The following is a 25,396-nucleotide window of genomic DNA, read 5'->3' on the forward strand; positions in this document are numbered from 1 at the left end:
ACATTTCTAGAGAGCTTCAATTTACCAAAGCATTTCCCTCAAGACTCTATGACAAAGATAGAGCTAATATTGATATTCCCATTTTACAGATGAAAAAATGGAGGATCAGATACAACACACAAATATACAGATACATGTATTTTAAATAACTTTCCCAAGGCTATACATTTAATAAGTGGCAAATTCGGATCTCAAATCCAAGTCTTCCGATTCTAGTCTACTGTGCTATAAGGGATTGTCACCATTTTAATTTAGAGATTGGTTCCCCATAAGATGGTGAAAAGTCCACCTTCCCAAGTCAGCTTTTGAAATATTTTCAGTTCACATAGAAGCTGCACAAGAAAAACAATCTCCCTTTTGATAGTGTGGTTCCCAAAAACAATAACACTGATTCCAACAGAAATAGCTCTCATTTACAAAAAAATCTTTCTTCCTGGGAGATCAAAGTCCTTACATTCCATTTTTTCTGTCTTCACAGCATCCCAGCAAAGCATAGTAAAAGGAAGCTTTAACTCAAGAACTGAGGGGATGACGACACATAGGGACAGGGATGAGGAATGGACCTGTGATTCCACTGGTATAGAGACCTTCCAGATGAAGAAACTTTCTCCACCATTACAAGTTGGCACCTTTTCTGCAACTTAAGTCTTAGAAAGCTGTTTAGAGTATTGAAAGCATTGGCCCAGAGTCATATAGCCAGTAGATGGCAGGGAAGAGGGAGTAGAGGAGGGGTTGGAGAGATAAGTACAAATTCAGTTAATATTTCCCCCTCACTTAATAGCAGCTCAAGAATGACTTTCTGTCAAGTGGACAGAGTAAATACACAATCTCCATAATGTTAGTTAACTTCTGATCACCTATTCTGTGGGGGTATTTCCTGCCACAAGAAGCCAAGAGGAGTACATTATCTTTGTTTTAAAATCATCTTAAATGTGCCTTTCCCATTAGTACAGATGATCAACAGCTCACTTGTCTTAATGCCAATAAAATACTTCAATAACCAGGAATCAGTCATAGAGCCTTGAAAAAATCATCTCTATGCTTTGACACTGGATATATTCTAAGTACATGTTTGACTACATAATAATGCAAGTAGAACCCAATTTGGATTATAGCTGACATAATAATAATATAAGCCCCTTAAGAGGTTTTCTTTCTTTTTTTTTTTTTTGGTGAGGCAATTGGGGTTAAGTGACTCGCCCAAGGTCACACAGCTAGTCAGTGTCAAATGTCTGAGGCCAGATTTGAACTCAGGTTGTCCTGAATCCAGGGCTGGTGCTTTATCCACTGCGCCACCTAGCTGCAAAGTACTTCACAGTGATTAATTCATTTGATTCTCACAACAACCCTGTTAGATGAAGTAAGGAACTGAGGCTTAAGGATGTTAAGTGACTAGGTTTTTAATGACATGGCTCTCTCCTGACTCTCCTACCTGTCTGACCACTTCTTCTTAGTCTCTTTTGCTGGCTCTTCATCTAGGTCACACCTGTTAACAATACATATCTCCCAAGTCACTGTCCTCATCCCTCTTTTCTTCTCCCTCTATATTATTTGACATAATCTCATTGCCTCCCATGATTTCAATTATCATCTCCATGCTGATGATCATCATCCTTATTTGTCCAGCCCTAACCTCTCTCCTAACCTGTAGTTTCACATCTTCAACTGCTTATTGGACATTTTGAAACTCAGCACATTCAAAACGGAACTCATCCTTCTGTCCAAATCCTTCCTCTTTCCTAATTTTCGTATTACTATCAAGATACCACCATCCTCCCAGACACCAAGGCTCACAGCCTAAGTGTCACCCTTGACTCCTCACTCTCATCCCCCATACCCAATCACCTGCCAAATATTGTTATTTCATAACATCTGTAGCATTATGCCCCGTTCTCTTCTGATACTGCCACCAATCTGATGCAAGCCCTTATCACCTCATATCTGAAATATTTTAATGCTGATGGTTGGCCTAATTCCCTCACTCTAGTTCATCCTCCACTAAGCAACTAAAGTACAAATCTAACTATGTCACATACCTCATCTGGCCCCACTCCATTCAATAAACTCCAGTATCTCTGTCATCACCAGGATCAAATATAAAATCACTTTCAAAGCCTTATATAATAGGTCCCTTCCTACTTTTGCTGTCTTCTTTCACTTTACACCAACCCCTGACCTCAACACACACTCTGTGATCCAGTGACAACTGGCCTCATTGCTTTTCTTCCCACTAGACATTCTATCTCCTGACTGCAGGCATTTTCACTTCCTGTCTTTCATTCTGGAAATCCCTCCCTCATCACATCTACCTCTGGGCTTCCCCTGTTTCTCTCAAGTCCCAACTAAAATCTCATTTTCTACAGGAAGAATTTATTCTTAATTCTAGTATTTTTTGTCTATTGATTAACTCAATTTATCCTGTATGTATCTTGTTTATGCATGATAGTTTGCAATGTATGTGGTCTCCCCATCAGCCTGTGAGTTCCTTGAGAACAGTTTCTTTATATCTGCAGCATTTGGCACAGTCCCTGACATTGTACCTATGTAGTAGGCACTTAATAATTGTTTATTGTCTTGCTGACCCAAGGACACAAAACTATTCATTGGCAGACCTAGGATTCAAAGTCAGGTTTACTTATTGCTCTTTACACTATAACATATTGTTTCTTTGAGATAAATACACAGGATTTGTATTTAAATACAACTTTATTCTTATTTCCTGTGGAAAAGGAGAAAGAGAGAATATGATATAGTAGAGGGAGCAATGGACTCCATGACTATTAAACATAAGAAGCACAAAATCACAGTATTTCAGACTTCGAAAGGACTTTATCAGGGTGACTGTCCAGTTCTACCCATAGCTGAAAAGGAATATCCACCAGGGCATACCCTACAAGTAGTCAACCAGCCTAGGCTTAACAAGACTTCTGGGAGCTAGGTAGATCAGTTGATAGCATACTGCCCTGAAGTTGGGAGAACCTAAGTTTAAAACTCACCTTAGATACTGACTAGCTATGTGACCTTGGGCAAGTCACTTAACCCCAATTGCCTTAAAAACAGCCAGGTCCATCTCCAGTCATCCTGATATATATCTTGCCACTGGACCTATATGGCTCTAAAGTCTCTGGAGAGAATAAGTTTGGTGACCTTGCACAGCCCTCCCTCACTTAAATGCAATTCACTGCAAATCATCACATCACCTCCAAGACAGTTGCTGTTCTCAAGGAGTTCAGTCTAATTGGGGAGACAACTTGCAAACAACTATGTTAAAACCAGCTGTATACAGAATAAAATGGGGGGGGGTGTCATACCAGAAGATTGGGAGGGGGGTTCAGAAAATAATTATTACAGAATAGTTAAAGCATAATGTATAGCTTGTATAACAGAAATAATTGGAAGAATAGGGGAAAATTGAATACAGAGTGGCAAATCTCATCAAAGAAATGAGAGAGAAGATAATTGATTTTGGAATGCAGATACATGAAGAACAATCTGAAAAAAGAGGAGCAAAAGTGAAAAGGCAAATACATGGAACTGAAGAGCAATTTGGAAGAAAAGAAGTAAAAAAGCAAGACATTCAAAGAAAGTATGATCTCTATATAAATAAAACATGTTGATCTTGAAGATAGGATGTGTAGAGACAAATTAGGGATTATAGGTCTCCCAAAAGAAATGCCAAGTTAAAATATCTTGAACACTATATAGCAAGAAATGATAATTTTAAAAAAACTCTCCAGAACTTCTGAACAGAAAATAAAGGGCCGATTTTAAAAATTCATAAATTGCCTTCAGAAAGAAACCATATACTGCAAACCACAAGACACCTAGTGGTTAGACTGAATAATTCTATGGACAAATAACAAATTCCACAAGTGATCAGGAGAAAGTCCTTCAAATATTAAGGAAAGTAAATTCAAATAACACAAGATTATTCTATTCCGACCAAAAACCACAGTAGGAGCTAGAATAATGTGTTCCAAACGACATAAGAGCTCAAGATACAGCCCAAGGCGACATTCTCAGAAAATGAGTCAAACCATAAATGGAGAAAAAAGATGATGTATAGTCACTGTCTCCTAAACATGCCATCTTTATTCCTATTTCTATCTTTGCTCATGCTGGTCCCTTATACTACAATATCTTCCCCTACTTCAAGCCTACCCAAATTCTATTCATCCTTCAAGATCTAGCTTTTATACTGACTCCTCCATGAAATCTACTATGACTACACCAGTCCACATGAAGTAAGGTTTATATTGAAAAGTAGTGGTAAAATAAAATACTTGGGAGTCTACTTGCCAAGACAAACCCAGGAACTCTATGAACACAATTACAAAACCCTTTTCACACAAATCAAATCAGATCTAAATAATTGGAAAGATATCAATTGCTCATGAATTGGCTGAGCTAATATAATAAAAATGACAATTCTATCTAAATTAATTTATTTATTCAGTGCCATACCAATTAGACTACCTAAAAATTATTTTATAGAGCTAGAAAAAAAAATAACAAAATTCATCTGGAAAAACAAAAAGTCAAGAATATCAAGGGAAATAATGAAAAAATGCACAGGAAGGTGGGTTAGCTCTACCAAATCTGAAGCTCTACTATAAAGCAGCAGTCATCAAAACTATCTGGTATTGGCTAAGAAATAGAGTGGAGGATCAGTGGAATAGGCTAGGCACAGGAGACACAGTAGTAAATGACATTAGTAATGCACTGTTTGATAAACCCAAAGACTCCAGCTTCTGGGATAGGAATTCAGTATTTGACAAAAACTGCTGGGAAAACTGGAAGATAGTATGGCAGAAATTAGGCATAGACCAACATCTTACACCTTATACTAAAATAAGGTCAAAATGGGTACATGATTTAGACATAAGAGGTGATACCATAGGTAAATTAGAAGAAGGAATAGTCTACCTTTCAGATCTTTGGAAAGGAGAACAGTTTATGACCAAACAAGAGATAGAGAATATTATGAAATGCAAAATGGATGATTTTGATTACATTAAAACTAAAAAGGTTTTGTACAAACAGAAGCAATACATCCAAAATTAAGAAGGGATCGCAGAAAACTGGGAAACAATTTTATGGCCAGTAGTTCTGATAAAGGCCTCATTTCTAAAATATATAGGGAACTAAATCAAATTTATAAGAATCCAAGTCATTCCCCCAATGAGAAATGGTCAAAGGATATGAACAGGCAGTTTTCTGATGAAGAAATCAAAGCTATCTATTGCCATATGAAAAAACATGCTCTAAATTACTATTAATTAGAGAGATGCTGTCTAGGGGAGTGGGGGAGGGAGAAAAAATTTGAAATTGGAAATCTTATATAATAAATGTTGAAAACTATCTCTACATGTAACTGGAAAATATTAAAATACTTTATTTTTTTTAAAAAAAAGCAAGGACAGCTAGATAGCACAGTGGATAGTGCACCAGCCCTGGAGTTAGGAGTACTTGAGTTCAAATCCAGCCTCAGACACTTAACACTTACTGGCTGTGTGACCTTGGGCAAGTCACTTAACCCCAATTGCCTCACCAAAAAAAAAGCAAAGAAAAGTAGTGGTAAATGTTTTTGGCTTTCTGAGGGAAAATATGGTGGTTGGCAAGAATAATAAACCTCTAACCTAAACACTTTTTTAAAAGGCAAAAAAAGAAGTAATTGATCCATTTTTGAAGGATTTACATTATATCAAGGCACGATGTGTGTACAATAAATGCAGTACTGGCAAGACCTTGATCAGAAATACTCAAGAATGATGTAATTGATCCATTTTAAATAAGGATTGATATTATATTAAGGCACTATGAATGTACAATAAATGCAATACTGGTAAGGACCTTGATCACAAGTACTCAAGAAACAAAAATTTCCTATGACAATCTTACAGGTTATGGGTTGTTGTTTTTTAATTCAATGTTTCTATTTTTATTTTTATTTATTTAGAATTTTTAACCCAATTACATGTAAAAACAATTTTAACATCCATTTTAAAAACTTTTTCTTCCAAATTCTCTTCCTTCCTTCCTCCCCACCCACCCTTAAGAACACAAGCTATCCAATATAAATTATACATGTGTAGTCATGCAAAACATTTCCATATTAGGTTGAGAAAGAAAACAAACCAAAAAAGAAAGAAAGAAAGAAAAACTAAAAAAAAAAAATTATACTTCAATTTGTATTTGGATACCATCAGTTCTTTCTCCCCATGACATTTATTCTATTTTCTGTCTCCTTTCACCCTGTCCCTCCTCAAAAGTATTTTGCTTCTGACTGTCCCTCCCCCAATCTTGCCCTCCCTTCTATCCACCCCCCCACACACACACTTATTCCCTTCCCCTCTTACTTTCCTGCAAGCTAAGATAGATTACCATACCCAATTGAGTGTGTATGTTATTCCATCTTTGAGACAATTCTGATGAAAGTAAGGCTCACTCACTCCCCAGCACCTCCCCCATCTTTCCCTCCACTGTATAAGTTTTTTCTTACTTCTTTTATGTGAGATATTTTACCCCATCCCACCTCTCCCTTTCCCTTTCTCCCAGTACATTCCTCTCTCCCCCTTAATTTCATTTTTTAAAAGATATCATCCCTTCATATTCAACTCACACCTGTGCCCTCTGTCTAAATATACTCCTTCCAACTGCCCTAATAATGAGAAAGTTTTTATGAGTTACAAGTATTATCTTCCCATGTAGGAAAGTAAACAGTTTAACCTTTTAATATCCCTTAGGATTTCTTTTTCCTATTTATATTTTTATGCTTCTCTAGAGCATATTTGATATTTGAAAGTCAAATTTTCTATTCAGCTCAGGTCTTTTTATCAAGAATGCCTGAAAGTCCTCTCTTTCATTGAATTCTCACTTTTTCCCCTGAAGGATCATAATCAGTTTTGTTGGGTAGGTGATTCTTGGTTGTAATCCCAGTTTCTTTGCCCTCCAGAATATCATATTCCAAGCCCTCCAATCCCTTAATGTATAAACTGTTAAATCTTGTGTTATCCTGACTGTGGCTCCACAATCCTTGAATTGTTTCTTTCTTACTTCTTGCAGTAAATTCTCCTTGACCTAGGAGCTCTGGAATTTGGCTATAATATTCCTGGGAGTTTTCATCTTAGGATCTCTTCTAGGAGGTGATTGGTGGATTCTTTTGATTTCTACTTTACCTTCTGCATCTAGAATATCAGGGCAATTTTCCCTGACAATCTCTTAGAAGATGATGTCTAAGCTCTTTTTTTGATCATGGCTTTCAGGTAGTCCAAAAATTTTCAAATTATCTCTCCTGGCTTTATTTTCTAGGTCAGTTGTTTTTAAAAGGAGATATTTCACATTGCCTCCTATGTTTTCATTCTTTTGGTTTTGCTTTATTGTTTCTTGATTTCTCATAAGTCATTAGCTTCCATTTGCTCAATCCTATTTTTTTCTTTCCTTTTTTTTTCAGGGCAATAGGGGTTAAGTGAGTTTCCCAGGGTCACACAACTAGTAAGTGTCAAGGGTCTGAGGCCATCTTTGAACTCAGGTCCTCCTGAATCCAGGGTTGGTACTTTATCCACTGTACCACCTAGCTGCCCCTCAATCCTAATTTTTAAGGAGTTATTTTCTTCAAAAAGCTTTTTTTTTGTACATCCTTTTCTATTTGGCCAATTAAGCTTTTCATGGCATTCTTCACTGGCTTTTTGTACCATTTTCACCATTTGGCCTAGTCTGTTTTTCAAGGTGTTTTTTTCTGCAGTATTTTTTGTGTCTCCTTTATCAACAGTTGACTTTTTTTCCATAATTTTCTTGCATCACTCTCATTTCTTTTTCATTTTTTCTCTACCTCTCTTCCTTTATTTTTTCAAAGTCCTTTTTGAATGCTTCTATGGCCTGAGACCAACTCATATTTTTCTTGGAAGCTTTGGATATAGGAGCTTTGACTTTTTTATCTTCTTCTGAGGGTGTATTTTGAACTTCCTTGTCACCAAAGAAACTTTCTATGGTCAGCATTTTTTTATGGTTACTCATTTTCCCAGCCTTTCTTGACTTTTAACATATTGTTAAAGTGGGGAACCTACTTCCAGGGTGAAAGGGTGTACTGTCCCAAGCTTCAGGTAGTTTGTTTTCAGAGATATTTTTTAGGTATTTGTAAGTTTTTAGTCCCTCCAAAGTGGTATTATTTAAGGAGAGGCATGTTTACTACTCTCCTGGCTTTTGCTCAGGTTGGCAAGCAACCACAGGCCTACGTTTCTTCACTGGAGCTATGAACAGAATCCCATTACACTGTGGATGCAAACTCTGGTGTGCTTGTGCTCCTCCCCCTTCTGGGACTGCCATCCAAGACTGTGACCTGAATCTAAGTATGGGCAAAAAACCAGGATCCTGCCTCACTGCTAGTAAAGAGAGCCCTGTCATCTCCTTCTGGCCAAATATTTGACCCCTTTACCATCTGTGGGCTGAATTCCAGAAGCAGTTGCTGCCACTACTGATTCAGAAGCTCCCAATGCCTGCTCCGGGTTTTCTGTGAATGGGTCTGGGGCTGGGGCTGTGCTAGTTCAGCCTGCACTAGGCTGAACTCCACTCAACATCTTTTATACCCATTTTCTTATTTGCTTCACATAGTTGCCTCCTTAATTTAGTCCTCTCTCACCTCTCACTTGGGCTACTGTTAAAACCACATAATTAAATGGCCTTCCTCCATTCCACTTAAAGGAATCCATCCTCCAAATCAATGCCTGAGAAACTTTTCTAATTCACTATTCAGATCACTGAAACTCTCCTGCTCAAAGACTTTTATTGACTCTCTATTTCCTAACTAAGTGAATTACAAACACCTTAACCAGGGATTCAGGGCCTTCCATTATCTGGGTCTAATTGACCTTCCCAATATTTTACACTACTCCTCATCATGCAGTGTACAGTGCAGCCAAATTGGACCATTTACTACCCACTATTCTTATTATGCCCTTCTCAATTCCATCTATGCCATATGGCCACCCAAAAAAATGATGTGCTTGAATGGTATTCACAACTCTTTGGAGTTTGAGTCAATTTATAATATTCCCAGGAGAAATTCTGATTGGAAATTTTGTGCATTCCTTAAGGAATGACTAAATCTTAGAGTTGAAAAGGCATCACAGAGGCCAACTAGCCCAGGGATTCTTAACATGAAGCCCAAGAACTGGATTAGGAAAAAAATACCTCTTTATTTTCACTAACATTGAGGTTCTTTTGTAATTCTACATATTTTATTTTATACACTTAAAAACAGTATTGTGAGAAGGTGTATAGCCAAATCACTAAAATTAGAGAAATACAGATTTAGGCAACTCTGAGGTTCCTCCTCACATGGATAAGATTGCAATATTGACAAAACAGAAAATTAACAAATGGAAGTGGGAAATAAGAACATTGATGTACTGTTGGTAAAGTTATGTGAATTGACCTAGTCTTTTTTGGAAAGCAATTTGAAACTTCTATATCTCTAAAGTTACTAAATTGTGCATTCTCTTTGACCAAGCTACTTTGACCCACTATTAGGACTATACCCCAAAGAGATCCATTTCCATAGTCCCCCCCCCACCTTTCCAAAGAAGTGAGGGAGATGCATTTTCTTAACTTCGTCTTTAGAGCTATGCTCAGTCATAATAATTACATGTTGTTCAATCTTGATTTTTACTGTTTTGTCCATTTACATTGTTACAGTCATTGTAGATGTCATTCTCTCTGGTTTTAATTACTTCACCTTATATAGGTTTTATGTCTTCCCAAGCTTCTCTGAATTCTTCATATATCATTTATTATGGAACAGAAATCCATAACATAAATGTTCCACAACTTACTTAGAATTCACTAAACAATGGGCCAGTGGGTCTTCTTATCAGATATTTACTCCCTAACTAAATCCTGACTATAATGCCTCATCATGATACAGAGGTGACTCTGAGTTCTCAAAGGCTATATACCAATGAACACAAGCTCTGTCAGGTCCTATCTTATTGGGAGTCTTCAAACATCAACATCAAACCAGCCTGGCTATGCCTGGGAGGTTCCTCATGCAGGGAAATTGGTCAGCAAGTAATGAATTTTTGGAATCACTGCAACTCAGATGTGAGAATAAAATTGGATATTAGATCATAAATCTCCCCTACTTAACTTTCCCTTAATTATCTCCCAGACTAGTAAATGGAAGAAGCTTCTGGTTTCCTAGATAGAGCCTTTATTGTATGGTAGTCACAAGGTGATGTTGATTAGAAGGATAGGAAAATAGGAATACAATACAAATCGTCTTAAGTCTAGGCTTAGTCTATATTCCTTATAAAAACTCACCAAACCGAAAAGGCCACCTTTGGAGAGAGAGAGACCATCTGTGCTGCGCCGTCAGGAGTCCCGCCAAGCAGGCAAAAAGGCCTACTCCCGTTCTCTCCACCCCAGAAGTCAAGAGCCCGGCAGGCAGTCTGACATGCGCAGCAGGCGGACTGTTCATCTCCTCCCCAAAAGGGTGGTCCTTGAAAAACTGGCGTCTTTCAGTTATCCTAACCGACTGTTAAAAACTTTCATATTTTACCACACAGACATGTAAGTTCCTTGGGTCTGTGTACTGTTTAGCTTTTATAATTGTATCCCCAAACATCTAGCATAGTGCAGGACACAAAGCAAATCCTTAATAAATGCTTATTGATTGATGGTTTTATATTCCCAGTGCCTTGCACATAGTGCTTAATAACTATTTGTTGATTGATTTTAGATATGGAAGGGGTTGTGATATGTATTGGTAAAGGAAGTTAAATTCCATAGGTTTTTAATTATTGTAATGCCTCCTCATTGCCCCTCTTAATTAATCTATGACATTGTTATGTTTCACTCAGGCAATCATGTTCCAGAAAGTCACTTGCCTCCTTTCACTTTAATACCCATATTCTGTGTATTTATATATATGAGTCTATAAGTACTATTACTGTCCCTTGCATATTTTCTCTGAGTTAGCAGGCTTCATCCTATGTCATATATGATACTCTGTGGAATAAGTCTTAGTAACTGTATCTGGGATTTCTTCCCTTCCCGTCGCATTTCCAATTTTAAAACTTTTAAAAAATTAAATCTATATTCAATCAATATTTATTAAGCATCTAGTATGTGCTAGGTATTGGAGATACAACTACAAAAAGGATAGAACAATCTTTACCCTCATGTATCATAATTCTTATAGAGAAGTCAACAAGTATATGTATAAGGATATTCAGAAAAAATATAAGGGAATAAATACAAACAAATAAAATGTACTCTGGGAAAAATAGTACCGGCAGTTAGGTAGATCAGGAAAAGTTTTATATAGAAGACATGAGCTGAGTTTTGAAGGAAATGAGATTCTATGAATGAATGTTGGAGGAAACAAATGAATGACTGGATGGATGAAAAGCTCTTATTATATGTTTACTATGTGCAAATAACTGTACTAAGTTCTAAGAATACCAAAGAAATGGCCCTGTTTTTAAGGAGCTCACATTCTAATGGGATGCATAGCACACAATAGGATCTATTTGCTACAAGTCAGAAGGCCCCTTCCCATGGTCCTTAGGGGTACATCAGCAAAGCAAATGGTGTCATTTTATTATGGCACAGAAATCCATAACATAAATGTTCCACAGCTTATTTAGCCATTCACTAAACAAGGGCCAGTCGGTCTTCTTATCAGATATTTACCTCCTTAACTAAATTCTGACTATAATGCCTTATCATAATACAGAGGTGACTGTGAGTCCTCAAAGGCTATATCTTCCTTGGGGTCATTTCCATTGATAGACCAAATCTGTTTCTGATATTCAACCAGGTAAAGAGAAATATCTTTTCTGGGTTGTCTGTAGCTGTGAAAGCTGAGGAGGTGGAGGCTACAACACCAGCAGAAGTAGTGCTGGTGTGATGAAATAATGAGATTCAGCAGATACTCAAAGACCCACCTGGAGATTAATCTAGACTGATTGAATCAAGTGAGAGTGATTAACTGCTGATTAGCCTACTTCAAGTTAGCTGGATTCTAATCACACCTTGAGAATACCTTCAGAACCAATGGATTTGGATGATGCCAACCAATCAGCTTGAAGCAGCGTGTAAGGACCGCCTCTGTTCCAGACCTATAAAAGCTTCCACAATTAGTTGCTGGAGAGAGTTCGTGATTGAAGCAGGCTTGTGGCAGAGGACTTGAGGAAGAACCAGACCAGACCAGGCTGGAACTCTAAGCTAAATAGGCTTTTTTCTTAACTTTCTGAACTCCATGGGAATATCTATATGCTTTAATAATGTTTAATGCCCAAGGACTGGTGCTAAAGCTCTAATTTAAGGCGACCACAATTTAGATTTTAAACATCACACTGGGCTACAAGGGTTATTGTCATGGATGATAGCTGCCTACTGGCACTGTGAAAGAACTAGGACTGGTTTCTGAGGCTGGGAGAGCACTGCCACTACTATGGTTCTTAAATTTATATGCCATTGAATGGCAGTTGCTCAGTAATATGAGGCAAAAGTGAGGGAGTATTGAATTCCAGGATAGGAGGCAATTAGTCCAAAGGCATGGAGACAATGCCATGTGTGAGGAACAGGAAAAAAAGCTCCTTTTGGCTGGACTACAGAAGGGAGAATAATAATGTACAATGAGTCCAGAAAGATAAGTTGGGGACAGATTGTGAAGGACTTTAAGAGCTAAACAGAGGATTTTACATTTGATTCTAGAAGCAATAGGAAGTCACTGGAATTTATTGAGTAGAGTAGTAACACAATCATATCACATCAACACATAAGAAAGTCACTTTGGCAACAGTGTATAGGAAGACCTGAAGTCAGGGAGAGATTTGAGGCAGGGAGACCAAGTAGGGGGCCATTCAATAGTCTAGGTGATAGATAAATCAGGACTGAACTAAAGGACTGGCTACGTAAGTAAAGAGAAAGGTTGGAATGTGAAAGATACAATGAAGGTAGAAATAGCAATGTTTGGCAATTGATTGTGTTGGATGAGAGAAAAGAGTTGAAGGTGAAGCCAATAATACCAGTCTCAGAGAAAGTAAGAATCATGGTGCCTTCAACAGAGATAAGGCAGTTTGGAAGAGGGGTTTTTGGGAAAAGATAAGAAGTTGTACTTTAGGCATGTTGAGTTTGAGATGTTTATCAGAACCTCAAAATGAGTGTCCTCCTTGGCTGAATCTCTCTATGCCTCTGGTCCAGAGCTCCAAACTCTGGACTCCATCTTCTTAACCAGCTCTTTGCTTCTCAGATCTATCACTCTGTTCTGATTCCCTACCTTAATTAATTAATCAATTAATTAATTTGTTCGATCGTTCATTCGTTTGTTTATTTGCCTGGGGGTGGGGTGGGCAATGAGGGTTAAGTGACTTGCTGAGGGTCACACAACTAGTAAGTGAGGACAGATTTGAACTCAGGTCCTCCTGAATCCAAGGCTGGTGTTTTATCCAGTGTGCCACCTAGCTGCCCCCCCCCACACACCTTAATTTAACAGTAGTAATTTTTTAAAATCACTGAAACCTGTAAGGTCTTCAAATTTCTTAGTGAATAAATGAATGACATGTTTATTAAGCATTTACATTATACAAAACACTATGCTAGGTACTAATAATACATACAGAGAAGTAAGACAGTCCTGACTCTCAAGGATCTCTCTTTCTTTTTTTTCTTTTTTTTTTTTTTTAGTGAGGCAATTGGGGTTAAGTGACTTGCCCAGGGTCACACAGCTAGTAAGTGTTAAGTGTCTGAGGCCGGATTTGAACTCAGGTCCTCCTGACTCCAGGGCCGGTGCTCTATCCACTTCGCCACCTAGCTGCCCCTAGGTGCTCATTATTTGATAGAGATACTTTAAGTGTTATTATTTGTCCCCACAAGAATCACCATCTTGTAGGCCAGGATATTGGTATAACTGAGGAGGTGTGCTAACTGAGATTATTGCAAGTAAGGAAGTTTTAGTATGGACCTAAGGGTAGTTTCAGTTGACTCTGCCCCAATATGGATTGATCTGGAACCAAACTGTGGTACCTTTGGGCAAGAAGAGTATAAACAGTTTTTAGTAGTAACATCAATTTTGTTTGATGAAGAACTGTGAATGACAGCTATTCTCAGCAATACAATGATCCAAGACAATCCCAAAGGACTCGTGGTGAAGCAGAAAAAGAGAAAGAACTGATATTGATTGAATACAGACTGAAGCATACTATTTCTCTCTCTTTTTTCTTTTATTCATGTCTTCTTGTATAAAATGACTAACATGAAATGTTTTACATAATTGCACATGTATAACCTAGATCTGGTTGCTTGTCATCTCAGGGAGTGGGAAGGAGAGGGAGGAAAGGAAGGATAGAATTTAGAACTCAAAACTTTAAAAATATCAAGGGCGGGGGGAGGCGGCTAGGTGGCACAGTGGATAAAGCACTGGCCCAGGATTCAGGAGATCCTGAGTTCAAATCCGGCCTCAGGACACTTGACACTTACTGGGCTGTGTGACCCTGGCAAGTCACTTAACCCCCATTGCCCCGCAAAAAAAAAAAAAAAAATCAAGAAGGGGCAGCTAGGTGGCGCAGTGGATAAAGCACCAGCCCTGGATTCAGGAGGACCTGAGTTCAGACACTTGACACTTATGAGCTGTGTGACCGTGGGCAAGTTACTTAACCCTCATTTCCCCGCCAAAAGAAAAAAAAACAAATAAAAATATCAATAAAAAACAAATAACTAGTATTCTCTGGTTTTTCAGAAACCTCCATCAAAAAAAAAAAAAACCAACTAAACCCACCCCCAGAATTCAGAAAACAAATTCATTGAGTTGTTTTCATCCTGTTAAGTTTTTTAATGAAGATTTATTTTGAGTTGTGCCCATACAACTTCAAACATCTTATTAAAAAGTAAAAAAATTCAGTCACTGAATGACTAGTATGTTTAATATATCCAAGGCTGAGCCTACAAGTTGTATTCAATAAAATATCTGCATGAATGACCAAAAAAAAAAGAGAGAGAGTAGTTTTTGGAACTTGGTGGGGAACCCCTAAGACCTCAGGAACCTCCTTGCCAATTGCTTTTCACCAGTTTGCTGGAGGCTCTTATCTGCCTTTATCTTCCTAAAACTGCTCCTTAACCACATTGAGAATACATACACACACACACACACACACACACACACACACACACACGAATATTTGTATATATGTGTGTATGTGTATATATATATATTGGAATTTATGTATACATGTATTATATATGTGTATATGTATTGTATTGTATATATATGTGTACTATACACACTATATGTATATATGGATTATTATTATTATTAAATGGATTATTTGTTTGAATCCTCAGGCTCTGAGTGATCTGTGTGTTGACTGTAACATATTTTCAATTCTATATAGCTTTTACTGTTTGGCCAAGCACGTTTGCTGTGTTGGGTAGTTCCTGAGGGAATAATTTATATAGGGCACATTTCCCAGTGTTTTCTCAGGCTTTCCTCCTGTCTTATCTGACACTTACTTGACTTTGATCTACAATTGGCATATTGCTGGCACTAAAATAAATAGTAATTGTCCTTAGCTGTTATCTGGAAGGTCCTTTGAAGAAAGGGTAATTAATTTCCAAGAATTAATAAATGTTTTCTAATTTAAATAACATCAAGAGTGTATATAGCATTTAGTTTAGTCTTATTGGAGTAGAAGGGTCATGTAATGAAGTTTTTGCCGTTGTTTGGTCATTTCATTTGTGTCCACTTTTTGTGACCCCATCTGGGGCTTTCTTGGCAAAGATACAATTCAGCAAATTCATAATAGAACATGCAAGTGGAAACATTCTATATAGATTTAAAATTCAATGTAAGCCAGGCCTACTCTCTAATTAGAGGGGAAAGAAATACAAAGAAACAATGAACATGACAGTAACATTTTGTACACATGTGTTTGTATGTGTGTAAATTTGTTTCTTATATACTAACAGTAGAAGCTAAGTGGAACAGACATATCTAAGAGGGCATATTAAGGAATCGTGGATTGATTAGATGTAAGTGGTGAGGACCAGTGTGGATTCAAACCCAACTCCCAGATATTGAGACAACAAACAGAAATAGAAAAGCTGGGGAAAGTTATCAGTTAGGTCTAGAAGAAGACAGTCAATGTTTAGATAGAGGATGTCAAATAGAAATAGTCACCATCAAATAACAGAGAGGTTGGTGAATATAGAGGGAATGATGTTAAGGGTATGAGTTGGACTAGATGGTCACCGAGGTCCATTCCAACTCCGAAATTATATGATTCTATATGACTGAGAAGAGAAGCAGCTGATGGTTCAGTGGATAGAGCACTGGGCCTGGAGTCAGGAAGATCTGAGTTCAAATCCAGCCTCACTCACTTCCAGCTGTGTGACCCTGGGTGAGTCATCTAACCTCTGACAAAATGGATTGGCTGGATACACTAGAGAAGGAAATGGCAGATTGATCTAGTATCTTTGCCAAGAAAACCCCAAATAGGGTCATGAAGGGTCAAGCATGATCAAAAAGACTGAACCATAACAAATGCCTGGGCAAAGGACATTGGATTTGGTAGGGAGGTCAGTGATAATCCTCAGGGAGCAATTTCACACAGCTCCCTTCCCCTCTTTGCAGAGGTGGAAAATTATGAGTATGAAATACTGGATTATGACATGTTAACTAATTTTCTTAAGGGCTAGGGACAGGGACTGGATCTGTGATTTTCCTTAATATTGAGGACTCCATTGTGAGGAAACTCTCTCTATTGATGCAGGTTGGCACCCTCTTTGAAATTTAGAATGTTAGGGAATTTCATAAGCACTGAATTACCCAGGGTCATATACTCAGTATTTATCAGAGATGGGGCTTGAGCACAGGTAATCCAAAGGCTCCAAGAACAACTCTATTTAAAAAAAATTTTTTTTGTGGGACAATGAGGGTTAAGTGACTTGCCCAGGGTCACACAGCCAGTAAGTGTCAAGTGTCTGGGGCCAGATTTCAACTCAGGTCCTCCTGAATCCCGGGCTGCCACCCAGCTGCAAGGGCAACTCTATTAAATATACCACACAATTTCTCTTACTGCTTTTACTAAACTGCTCTCTTTTCTTTTGTTTCTTTTTTTTCCCCTCATAAGTAATAGCTTACTGACAAGGGAAAGAATAAGGGATATATTCAGAAATGAAAAGAATATATTAAAAAACCAAAGGAAATCAACAAAAATAAGAAAACCCAACATTTCATAGGCAGTTTCAGTGACTTTGTGCCTACCATAGTGCTTTATGTAGGAGCCCTTTAAGGCTCAAGGAACAACAGCCAGAGGCTGTAAGCTAGTTTCCATTTACCCTCCTCTTTTTATACAAAAAGGTTTACCTTTAGTTTTCTGAACCTTGCTTAACTAATTGTCAATAAAATTTCCTGTAGGAAATAAACCAAAAAAGAAAGTTACATGTTTGAGTGTTGGGTTTGGAGTCAGGAAGACCCATCTTCCTGAGTTCAAATCTGGCCTCCAACACTTAATTACTAGTTGTGTAACCCTGGGCAAGTCACTTAACGCTGCTTCAGTTCATCATCTGTAAAATGAGCTGAAGAAGGAAATGGCAAACCACTCTAGTATCTCTACCAAGAAAACCCCAAATGGAGTCACAAAGAGTCAGACAAGACTGAGAAATGACTTAACGATAACAAAACAGTGTCATATATCCCAGGAGCGAATCTTTTAAAAGGAGGCATCATATTTTGTTCAGTCCTCTTGACCCCAGAGGGCAAAACCCTGAGTAGCATGTGGAAGTTGAGGTGAGGTCAATTTAGCTTTTCTAACAATTGTTGTTGTTGTTGTTGTTGTTGTTCAGTGGTGTCCAACTCCTCAGGCCCCTGTAAGGAGTTTTCTCAGTAAAGATACTAGAGATATTTGCCATTTCCTTCTCTAGTGAATTAAGGCAAACAAACTTGCCCAGGGTCATAGAGCTAGTGAGTAACTAAGGCTGGATTTTGAGCTCAGGTCTTCCTGACTCCATGCCCAGTGTTCTATCCACTGAGCCATCTAGCTGTCCTAACTAACAATCAGAGCTGGCCTAGGCTGTATTTGAACTGAGGTCCTCCTGAATCCAGGGCCAGTGCTTGGGTGGTGCAGTGGACAAAGCACCGGCCTTGGATTCAGGAGGACCTCAGTTCAAATCCGGCCTCAGACACTTGACACTTACTAGCTGTGTGACCCTGGGCAAGTCACTTAACCCTCATTGCCCCACTTAAAAAAAAAGTAATCAATCAACAAATAAGATTTAAAAAAAAAAAAAAACAATCAGAGCTGTCCAAAAGTGGAATGGGGGTCCTTGTGAGTGGAGTTTTTCCAACCTGACTGGATAATCACTTGTTAGAAATATTAGAGAGAGGATTTTTGTCTAAATCTGGGTTGGACCAGATGACTGCTGAGGTCCCTTCCAGTTCTGAAATTCTCTGATTTTGTGTGATAAATGTCACAAACAGAGTTTGCCAAAGCAACAAGTCAAACAGTGTTGAAAAAAAATGCATTGCTGAGATTGCAGATCATTCTACATCTGACAGCCTTGCTTGGTCTGTGGAAGTACTTTCACCCTAGGTGGGAGAGTAAATATTTAGGGAAAAAAAGGTAACAAAAGGAAATTAATTTTTAAAAATGCAAAGCTTTACAAAGTTTAAAAGAAAGGGGTTTTTCCCTATTGGAAGTACATTTCAAAGTCCATTGATGGAGTAAGCCAGCTCTGTGATCCTGCTCTGTTCTCAGTCATATTGCTAGATAGGGCAAAAAGATTCCCTAATAATGGGGACTTAAGCAGCAAAAGACAGTAGAAATTTGCCTCCAGTTGAAAAGAAAAGCCAATTTCCATTAGGATGTCTGCCCAATCTCAAATTAAGGAAGCACATCTATCAATTTAGGAGAAGCAAATCCAGAAGTGAATAGTTACCCAAAACAGAAGAAAAAGCAAATGTTGAAAACCAAATAAATCAAGCTTAATGAAAACTAGACAACTTAAGCAGAGTCAGTAAATTGTGTTGTGGTCCTAGAAATCGGAAGAAGGTTGTAATTTGTAAGACCTCTCCTAGAGGATAGTGTTCACTGCCTCTGCTTTTGGACTTTGAACCTGTTGTGTATTCTGCTCCCCCTCCCACTCTTTCTTTTTTTCTTTTTTAACTCTACCTTTCACTTTTGTTCAAACTGTAAAGAAATCCAGTTGATCCATTTAAAACTCATTCATTTCCATCGTTTCTTTAATTAAAGCTAGATAGATATTCAGAAGGTCCACTTCAGCTAGGTACCATCCAAACCTCCTGGTCTCTCTCATCAATTCATTTTCATGTCACCTTGCTCTAGCTGCTCAATTTCACCCCTCTCAATTACCCAGGGATTTCTAATATCTGAATAGAATGTGCAATTTCTTTGTTTCCAGATTTTTTTGAAACCTTGGTGAGCCTAATAACTTTTTTCTTTTTCTCTCATTCAAATTTAATTAACTCCAGTTCCCTTGGCCATATGTGTACAGTAGGATGGGGAAAAGTCACATAGAAAAAAGAATGCAAATATAGAATGAAAACCACTGAAGATATGCTAACCAAAAATTTTATTTTTAAATAGAAAGAATTCCAGACAACTCTACATGATATGGAATGCTAGACTAAAAAATACTATCAATTATTTTTTTAAATCTATGCCAAAGAAAAGGTAAAATAAAATGTTTAATAATTGGTAGAGAATATTAAAGTTCAAAACACATAGTCTGCTTTTATGTTATAAGTTATAAGTTAAGAACTACAAAAATGGTAAGAAATATATGCTATCAATAGTAATCATTCTTTGTGTCAGTTTTGCTTAACTGTTTTGGGGGGAATGTGCTCATGGTGGTTGTGCCTACATGTTTGTTGGGATGTGTCTGCAGTGTCAAAACAAAAAGTCCCAATAAAATAACATTTTAAAAACTAGTATACCATACTAGTGTTCTAGCAATGTAGACATTTTTCCTCACCCCTCAGTCTAGAGTATGAGGTCTCTGATTTTTTTTTAAAAATCACATTTAACAGTGAGTACCAATCAATACTAAAATCAAGAAGAAGATGCATTTGATTCCTTTATTTTTATGAGGAAAGTGAAGTGGACGCAACTCTATCAATTTAAGAGATCCATCCGGCCTTGATGTTTACTCTTCACTTGAAGCTTATTTTGTAGGGAGGAGATTGACATTAAAATAGATAACTAAAAACATCACAAACATGAGACTAGAGAGAAGAATAACAAGAATCCAGATGGGGTATTTCTAATAAAAATAACCCTATCCACTTCTAAAAAAATTTGGAATACTTGTGAAGAGTTTACATCAGACACTGGATTATTCATATATAGGTCATTTAGTTTAATAAAACCAATGCCAATATGGCTCAGAATATAAAAAGAGACGATGAAATATGGGAAAACTAAATGTCTAGCTTGATAGTTCTTATCACCCCAGTACTTAATTGTTTTGACAAAAAAGACTAACTTAGCATGGAATGGATCAAAGGAAGATGAATAATATTTTCTTTTGTCTTATACCCTAGGAGAGTTAGAAGAATTAAGGCCAGGGGGACCCATATGGTCTGCTCAGCATGAGAAGGTCAAAGGCCAGGATAAAAAAATGGGCCTTGTGTCTTTTATTGTTATCTTAATATGGGAATAAAAATGGCAAAACACTCCTTCAAAAATGAGCACTTTGATGAAACAAGTCAAATATTTTGGCCTTTTCTAATAAATGAGTCACAGATGTCTAAGCATTGCCATGTTATTTTCCATATTAGTCCATGTCTGTTTTACCTTCTCCAACCTGAGGACTTTGGTAACTTTCTTTTGTTATTTTATAGGTACATAGATATTTATAATATATTTTAAGAAAAAGATAAAACTGGAACCAGTGTAACAGCTGAGATAAATAGAAAATGTGTTCATTAGAATCCTTTTGACACTTCTGACATTGGCTCTTGTTTATTAGCCAACTATTACCGCCTTGCTTTAATTCTAACATAGGAAAATATGCTATATTTTCACATAATGACCTACATAATCAGATATAAAATCTTCAGTTAATCAGTAGTTATTCTTCATGAAAGAATCACAGCCACCACTCTAATTTGTTAATGTATTGATTTAGTCACTTAAAAATTTATTGAGTATCTAGTATGTAAACAGCATTGTGTTAAGCTCTTGGGGGATACAGAAATATACAAGAGACAATTTCTGCTCTCAAAGAGTTTACAGTCTAATTTAATTATGCTTTCCTTTGGTGAGGGGAAGAATATACTTCATTCTAACTTTAACCTAGCATACATGATTGCAAACATCTCCCAAGGAAATCCTAGTCCACTGTCTATATATTCTCTTCCCATATTCTAATCAAATGGATCCTTCTAACACTTTTTTTACTCTAAGTTTTGCAAATCCTACATTCTATGTCATTCTATGTCATTCTATGTCATTCTATGTCAAATATCACTCAAAGGTATACTGTTAGTGTGTCTTTAGAATGTTCACAACTTTAGGACAGGACACACAGCAAAAACAGAGATTCTCTCTTAGACTAACTCCAATTTATCCTGTATGTAGCTTGTATGTTTGCATGTTGTCTCCCCCATTAGAATTTGAACTCCTTGAGATCAGGGATTTTTTTTTTTTGCCTTTCTTTGTAATGTTTAGCATAGTGCCTAGCACCTATTAAGCATTTAATACTTATTGATTGACTGATTTGTAATGCCTAGCACACTGTATGATAATATCAGTAGGCAAGTTGAGATAGAAATTGGCTAAGACACCAGTCCCCTACATTTACATGATCTATCAGTATCCATGCCTATTCTCAAGTCCTGTAAATATTTCTACCACATCAGTCTTGGTATGCAAAGTCCCAACAAGTGAGAGAGGATTAAAAAGCATGAAGCAAGAAGAAAACAAACAAACTTACAATTCTCAACATCCAGATGAATACTTTAGAAAGAACCCAGGCTGGATCACCATGTTATTCAAAGGCTGCTATTGGTAGATTTGCTTTGTGAAATTTTCTCTTCTGCAAATAGCTTTAATAAAAAACCTCCCATGGTAATAAAAATAAGATACACTGTTCAGAATGAAAAGCCTCTTATATCCGTTGCTTTATTCCAAGGTTTAGTGCAATCTTCTTTTTTACAGAATGAGGTAGGTAGGACTCTCTTCCCTACTTGAGTCTTTTCAGAAAATCCACATTCAAATAATATTTTTATTTTCCTTGAATGTAACAGACCCAGGATGATGGATATACATTCAAATAGTTGTGAAGTTTTCTGCTCAAAAACAAAGGACTTACTAAATGAGAGGCCTCTTCATTTCTCCTCTTCATTTGTACAAAATATTCTTAGACATCTGTCAATCTTAACAATTTTTCCCCACTTGGTTACAAGTGTTTGGAGGAAAGCAAGGGGAGCTTTATTTTTTTCTTTATTTTTTTTCCCCTTTGGTCTCATACTTTTTAACCCAATTTCCAGAGATTGTTCCTCTAAAATTCAACCGTCATCATTTCACATCTAGTTAAACAATGTTTTTTTTTTAAAGATAGCTCTTTGATCTATGATCATTTTTGTTTTTCAAATGGCTGACACTGCTTCTGAGGTTATCCTTCCATTTCTTGCTACCTGTCTCAATCTCCTGTTTTTTGTCTGAAAGGGTAGGAATAAATTAAAACTGGAGTCCCTTCCAGCTCAAAGAAGAGCCTAACGTGCACTGACTACATAGTATAGTGGAACACATACTGGATATGGAGTTAGAGGACTTGAGTTTGAATCCTGTCCCAAATTCAGCCTGTATGACCTTGGTCAGGTCACAACCTCTTTGGGACCCAGTTCCTACAAAATCTGTAAAATGAAGAGGCTGGATCAGATGATCTCCTAGGCCCCTTCCTTGATCCTGTGGAAATAGCCTGCTCTTATTCAATTCTTTAGGAAGTTGAGAATGAAAATTCTTCTTCCCAGATAAGACTTTTTTCTTAATTTAAATTTTTTTTTAAAAAGCCTAACATCCACAGGGCACAATTTTCCAGAGAGGACGATGGTAAGAAGTTGGGTATGAATTCGGTCAGACACACAGCAACAAAATGAAGAGGTGCCACCCTTACACCATTTACCTGTTTCAGTGTCTCCCTGGGCCCTGCTGGCAGTGCAGTAACAGCAGTCTAGAAAGACAATGTAGTTGAGCACATTGAAGAAGAGCCCAATAATCCCAGCAGTAAGGACCAGTAGGGCTGCTTCTGTCTTCTGTGGGTTGATATATCTCTTGATGGCTTCGACCAGGATGCTAAACATCAGGGCCACAGCAAAAATGGAGTTGCCAAATGCTCCCAGCACATCAGCCCGTGGAAAACCATAAGTGCTCTTCTCGTTCTGTCTGATTGTGCTGGCCCGGACCCCAAACAAACCTATGATCATGGAAATGAGGTGAGAGAGGACGGCAAAGGCATCGGAGGCCAAGGAGAGGGAGTTGCCAATGTATGCAATGGTTAGTTCCATCACAAAGAGAATCAGGCTCACCAAGCACATCAGAGCCAGGCGACAGCTTCTCCCTGTGTAACGCCCCATGTTGTCTTGGCTCCTTCTCCAATTCTCCGGAAGATCTGGGCCCCAGTGGGAGCAGCTACAGATTTCTTGATTACAGCTCCAGGGATTACTCTCTCCTTCAGCCTTTCAGGGCTTGTCATATTTAGAAAGCACTTTTTATAGGCCCCAGTAAAGTAATAAAATGGTTTAAAGGGCAATTAAGCAAGGGGATATCACGTGAGTCCAAGTGGGGAAATGGACAACATGGGGAACCCCTGGATTCAGGTATAGTTCTATTTTGAAAAAACATCTATGGTACACCTGCCAAAACAGACACATAAACACAAAACACTTTTTATACAAATAAACTCAGATCCAAATAACTGAAGTAATATTTATTGTTCATGGGTAGGTAAAGCTGGTATTATTTTTTTTAAATGACAATTTTACCTAACTAATCTATGGACTCAATGTCATCCCAATTAAATTACTAAAAAAGTTTTTTACTAAGTTAGAAAAAATAATAGCAAAGCTCATTTGGAAGACTAAAAGGTCAGGAACTTCAAGGAAGCCAGGAAAAAAAATGTAAAGGAAGTAGTTTCAGCAGTATCAGACCTTAAACTATAAGGTAAGAGCATTACTGAAGTGTAAAATGGATAATTTAGATTATTTTAAATAAAATTTTTCTTGTATAAATAAAACCTATATAATAGCCAAGAATAGAAGGAATGCAGAAAATTGGGAAAAAACTTTGATGGACAATCTCTCAGAGAGTATGTGATTGGGCTGGAATATTGCTTTGGTGTAGGAGATGATGAACTGGTTGAATTGGAAAAGATGGAAAGACTTGTACTTGTGAAGGAAGATGGTATCCACTTTCAGAGAAACAGATGATGAGTAGAAACAAGCATAGTACGGTCTTATATATATATATATATATATATATATGAGTGTATATATGTATATATATATATATGTACACACACAATTTCAACCTTCTTTAGGTTGTATGTGTGGGGAAATAATAAAGTAAAAAGTACACAGCAGAGAACAAAAGAAAAACAAGAAGGAAGCAAAGAAAAGCTGGGCAGATTTGAAGACAGTGTGTACTATTTATTACATAGGTTTTCTTGAAATGGAAATTTATTGTTTTATATTGAATCCTATGTTATCCTGTGTACATGACAACTTTTTTCTTTTATCATTTTGTATTTAAGTCTAAAGTAAATTTAAAAAAATTTTATATAAATAATGAAAGAAAGAAAAACATCTGTCAAGATGGAAAAAAAACCATGCCATAAAAACTAGGTAGACGTTTTCACCACTTGCTGCCTTGCCATTTTTGAAGCCACAACATGAGATGCAAGATTATTATTAGTAAAGCAAGATTCATCTAATATTAAAAAGCTCTCTTTTCTAACCTGTTTTGTAAATCGTTTGCAATGCTACTTGCTGCTGAAGAATTTGGGGAGGTGATCAGCACTGATGTGAGGGACAGCTGAATCCTCTAAGTGAAAGGTTTGCTTCTTTTCAATTTTCATCAAATCTTCTATTCTTAAACACTCTTCTTAAGTTCAAAGACAAACATTACATTACACACTCTCCCTGGGAAGATAAGATATACTTTCCATAGTTGGGGGTGAGGGAGGCTAGAAATAGAACATTTGCTCTTCTAAGGTTCAATTATCTAAACTCCTCCGGCCACACACAGCCAGGGAATTACTCCCCACTATTTTGGGATGTTAACTTTTTAAGAATAAGTGATAGCAGGGGCAGCTAGGTGGTACAGTGGATAGAGCACCGGCCCTGGAGTCAGGAGTAGCTGAGTTCAAATCCGGCCTC

The 25,396-nt window shown here is 37.4% G+C and overlaps 1 protein-coding gene across 1 annotated transcript in view; it reads right to left on the reverse strand.

The window, feature by feature from the left end:
• LOC122725612 (zinc transporter 10-like) overlaps positions 1-23,596 on the reverse strand; it is a 47,874-nt gene extending 24,278 nt beyond the window's left edge. Inside the window, 1 exon segment of the mRNA XM_043962812.1 lies at positions 23,146-23,596. Coding sequence (XP_043818747.1) covers positions 23,146-23,596 — 451 coding nt within the window.
• Between the last annotated feature and the right edge of the window lie 1,800 nt (positions 23,597-25,396).

The sequence above is a fragment of the Dromiciops gliroides genome, chromosome 4, assembly GCF_019393635.1.
Source record: "Dromiciops gliroides isolate mDroGli1 chromosome 4, mDroGli1.pri, whole genome shotgun sequence".
Classification (NCBI taxonomy): Eukaryota; Metazoa; Chordata; class Mammalia; order Microbiotheria; family Microbiotheriidae; genus Dromiciops; species Dromiciops gliroides.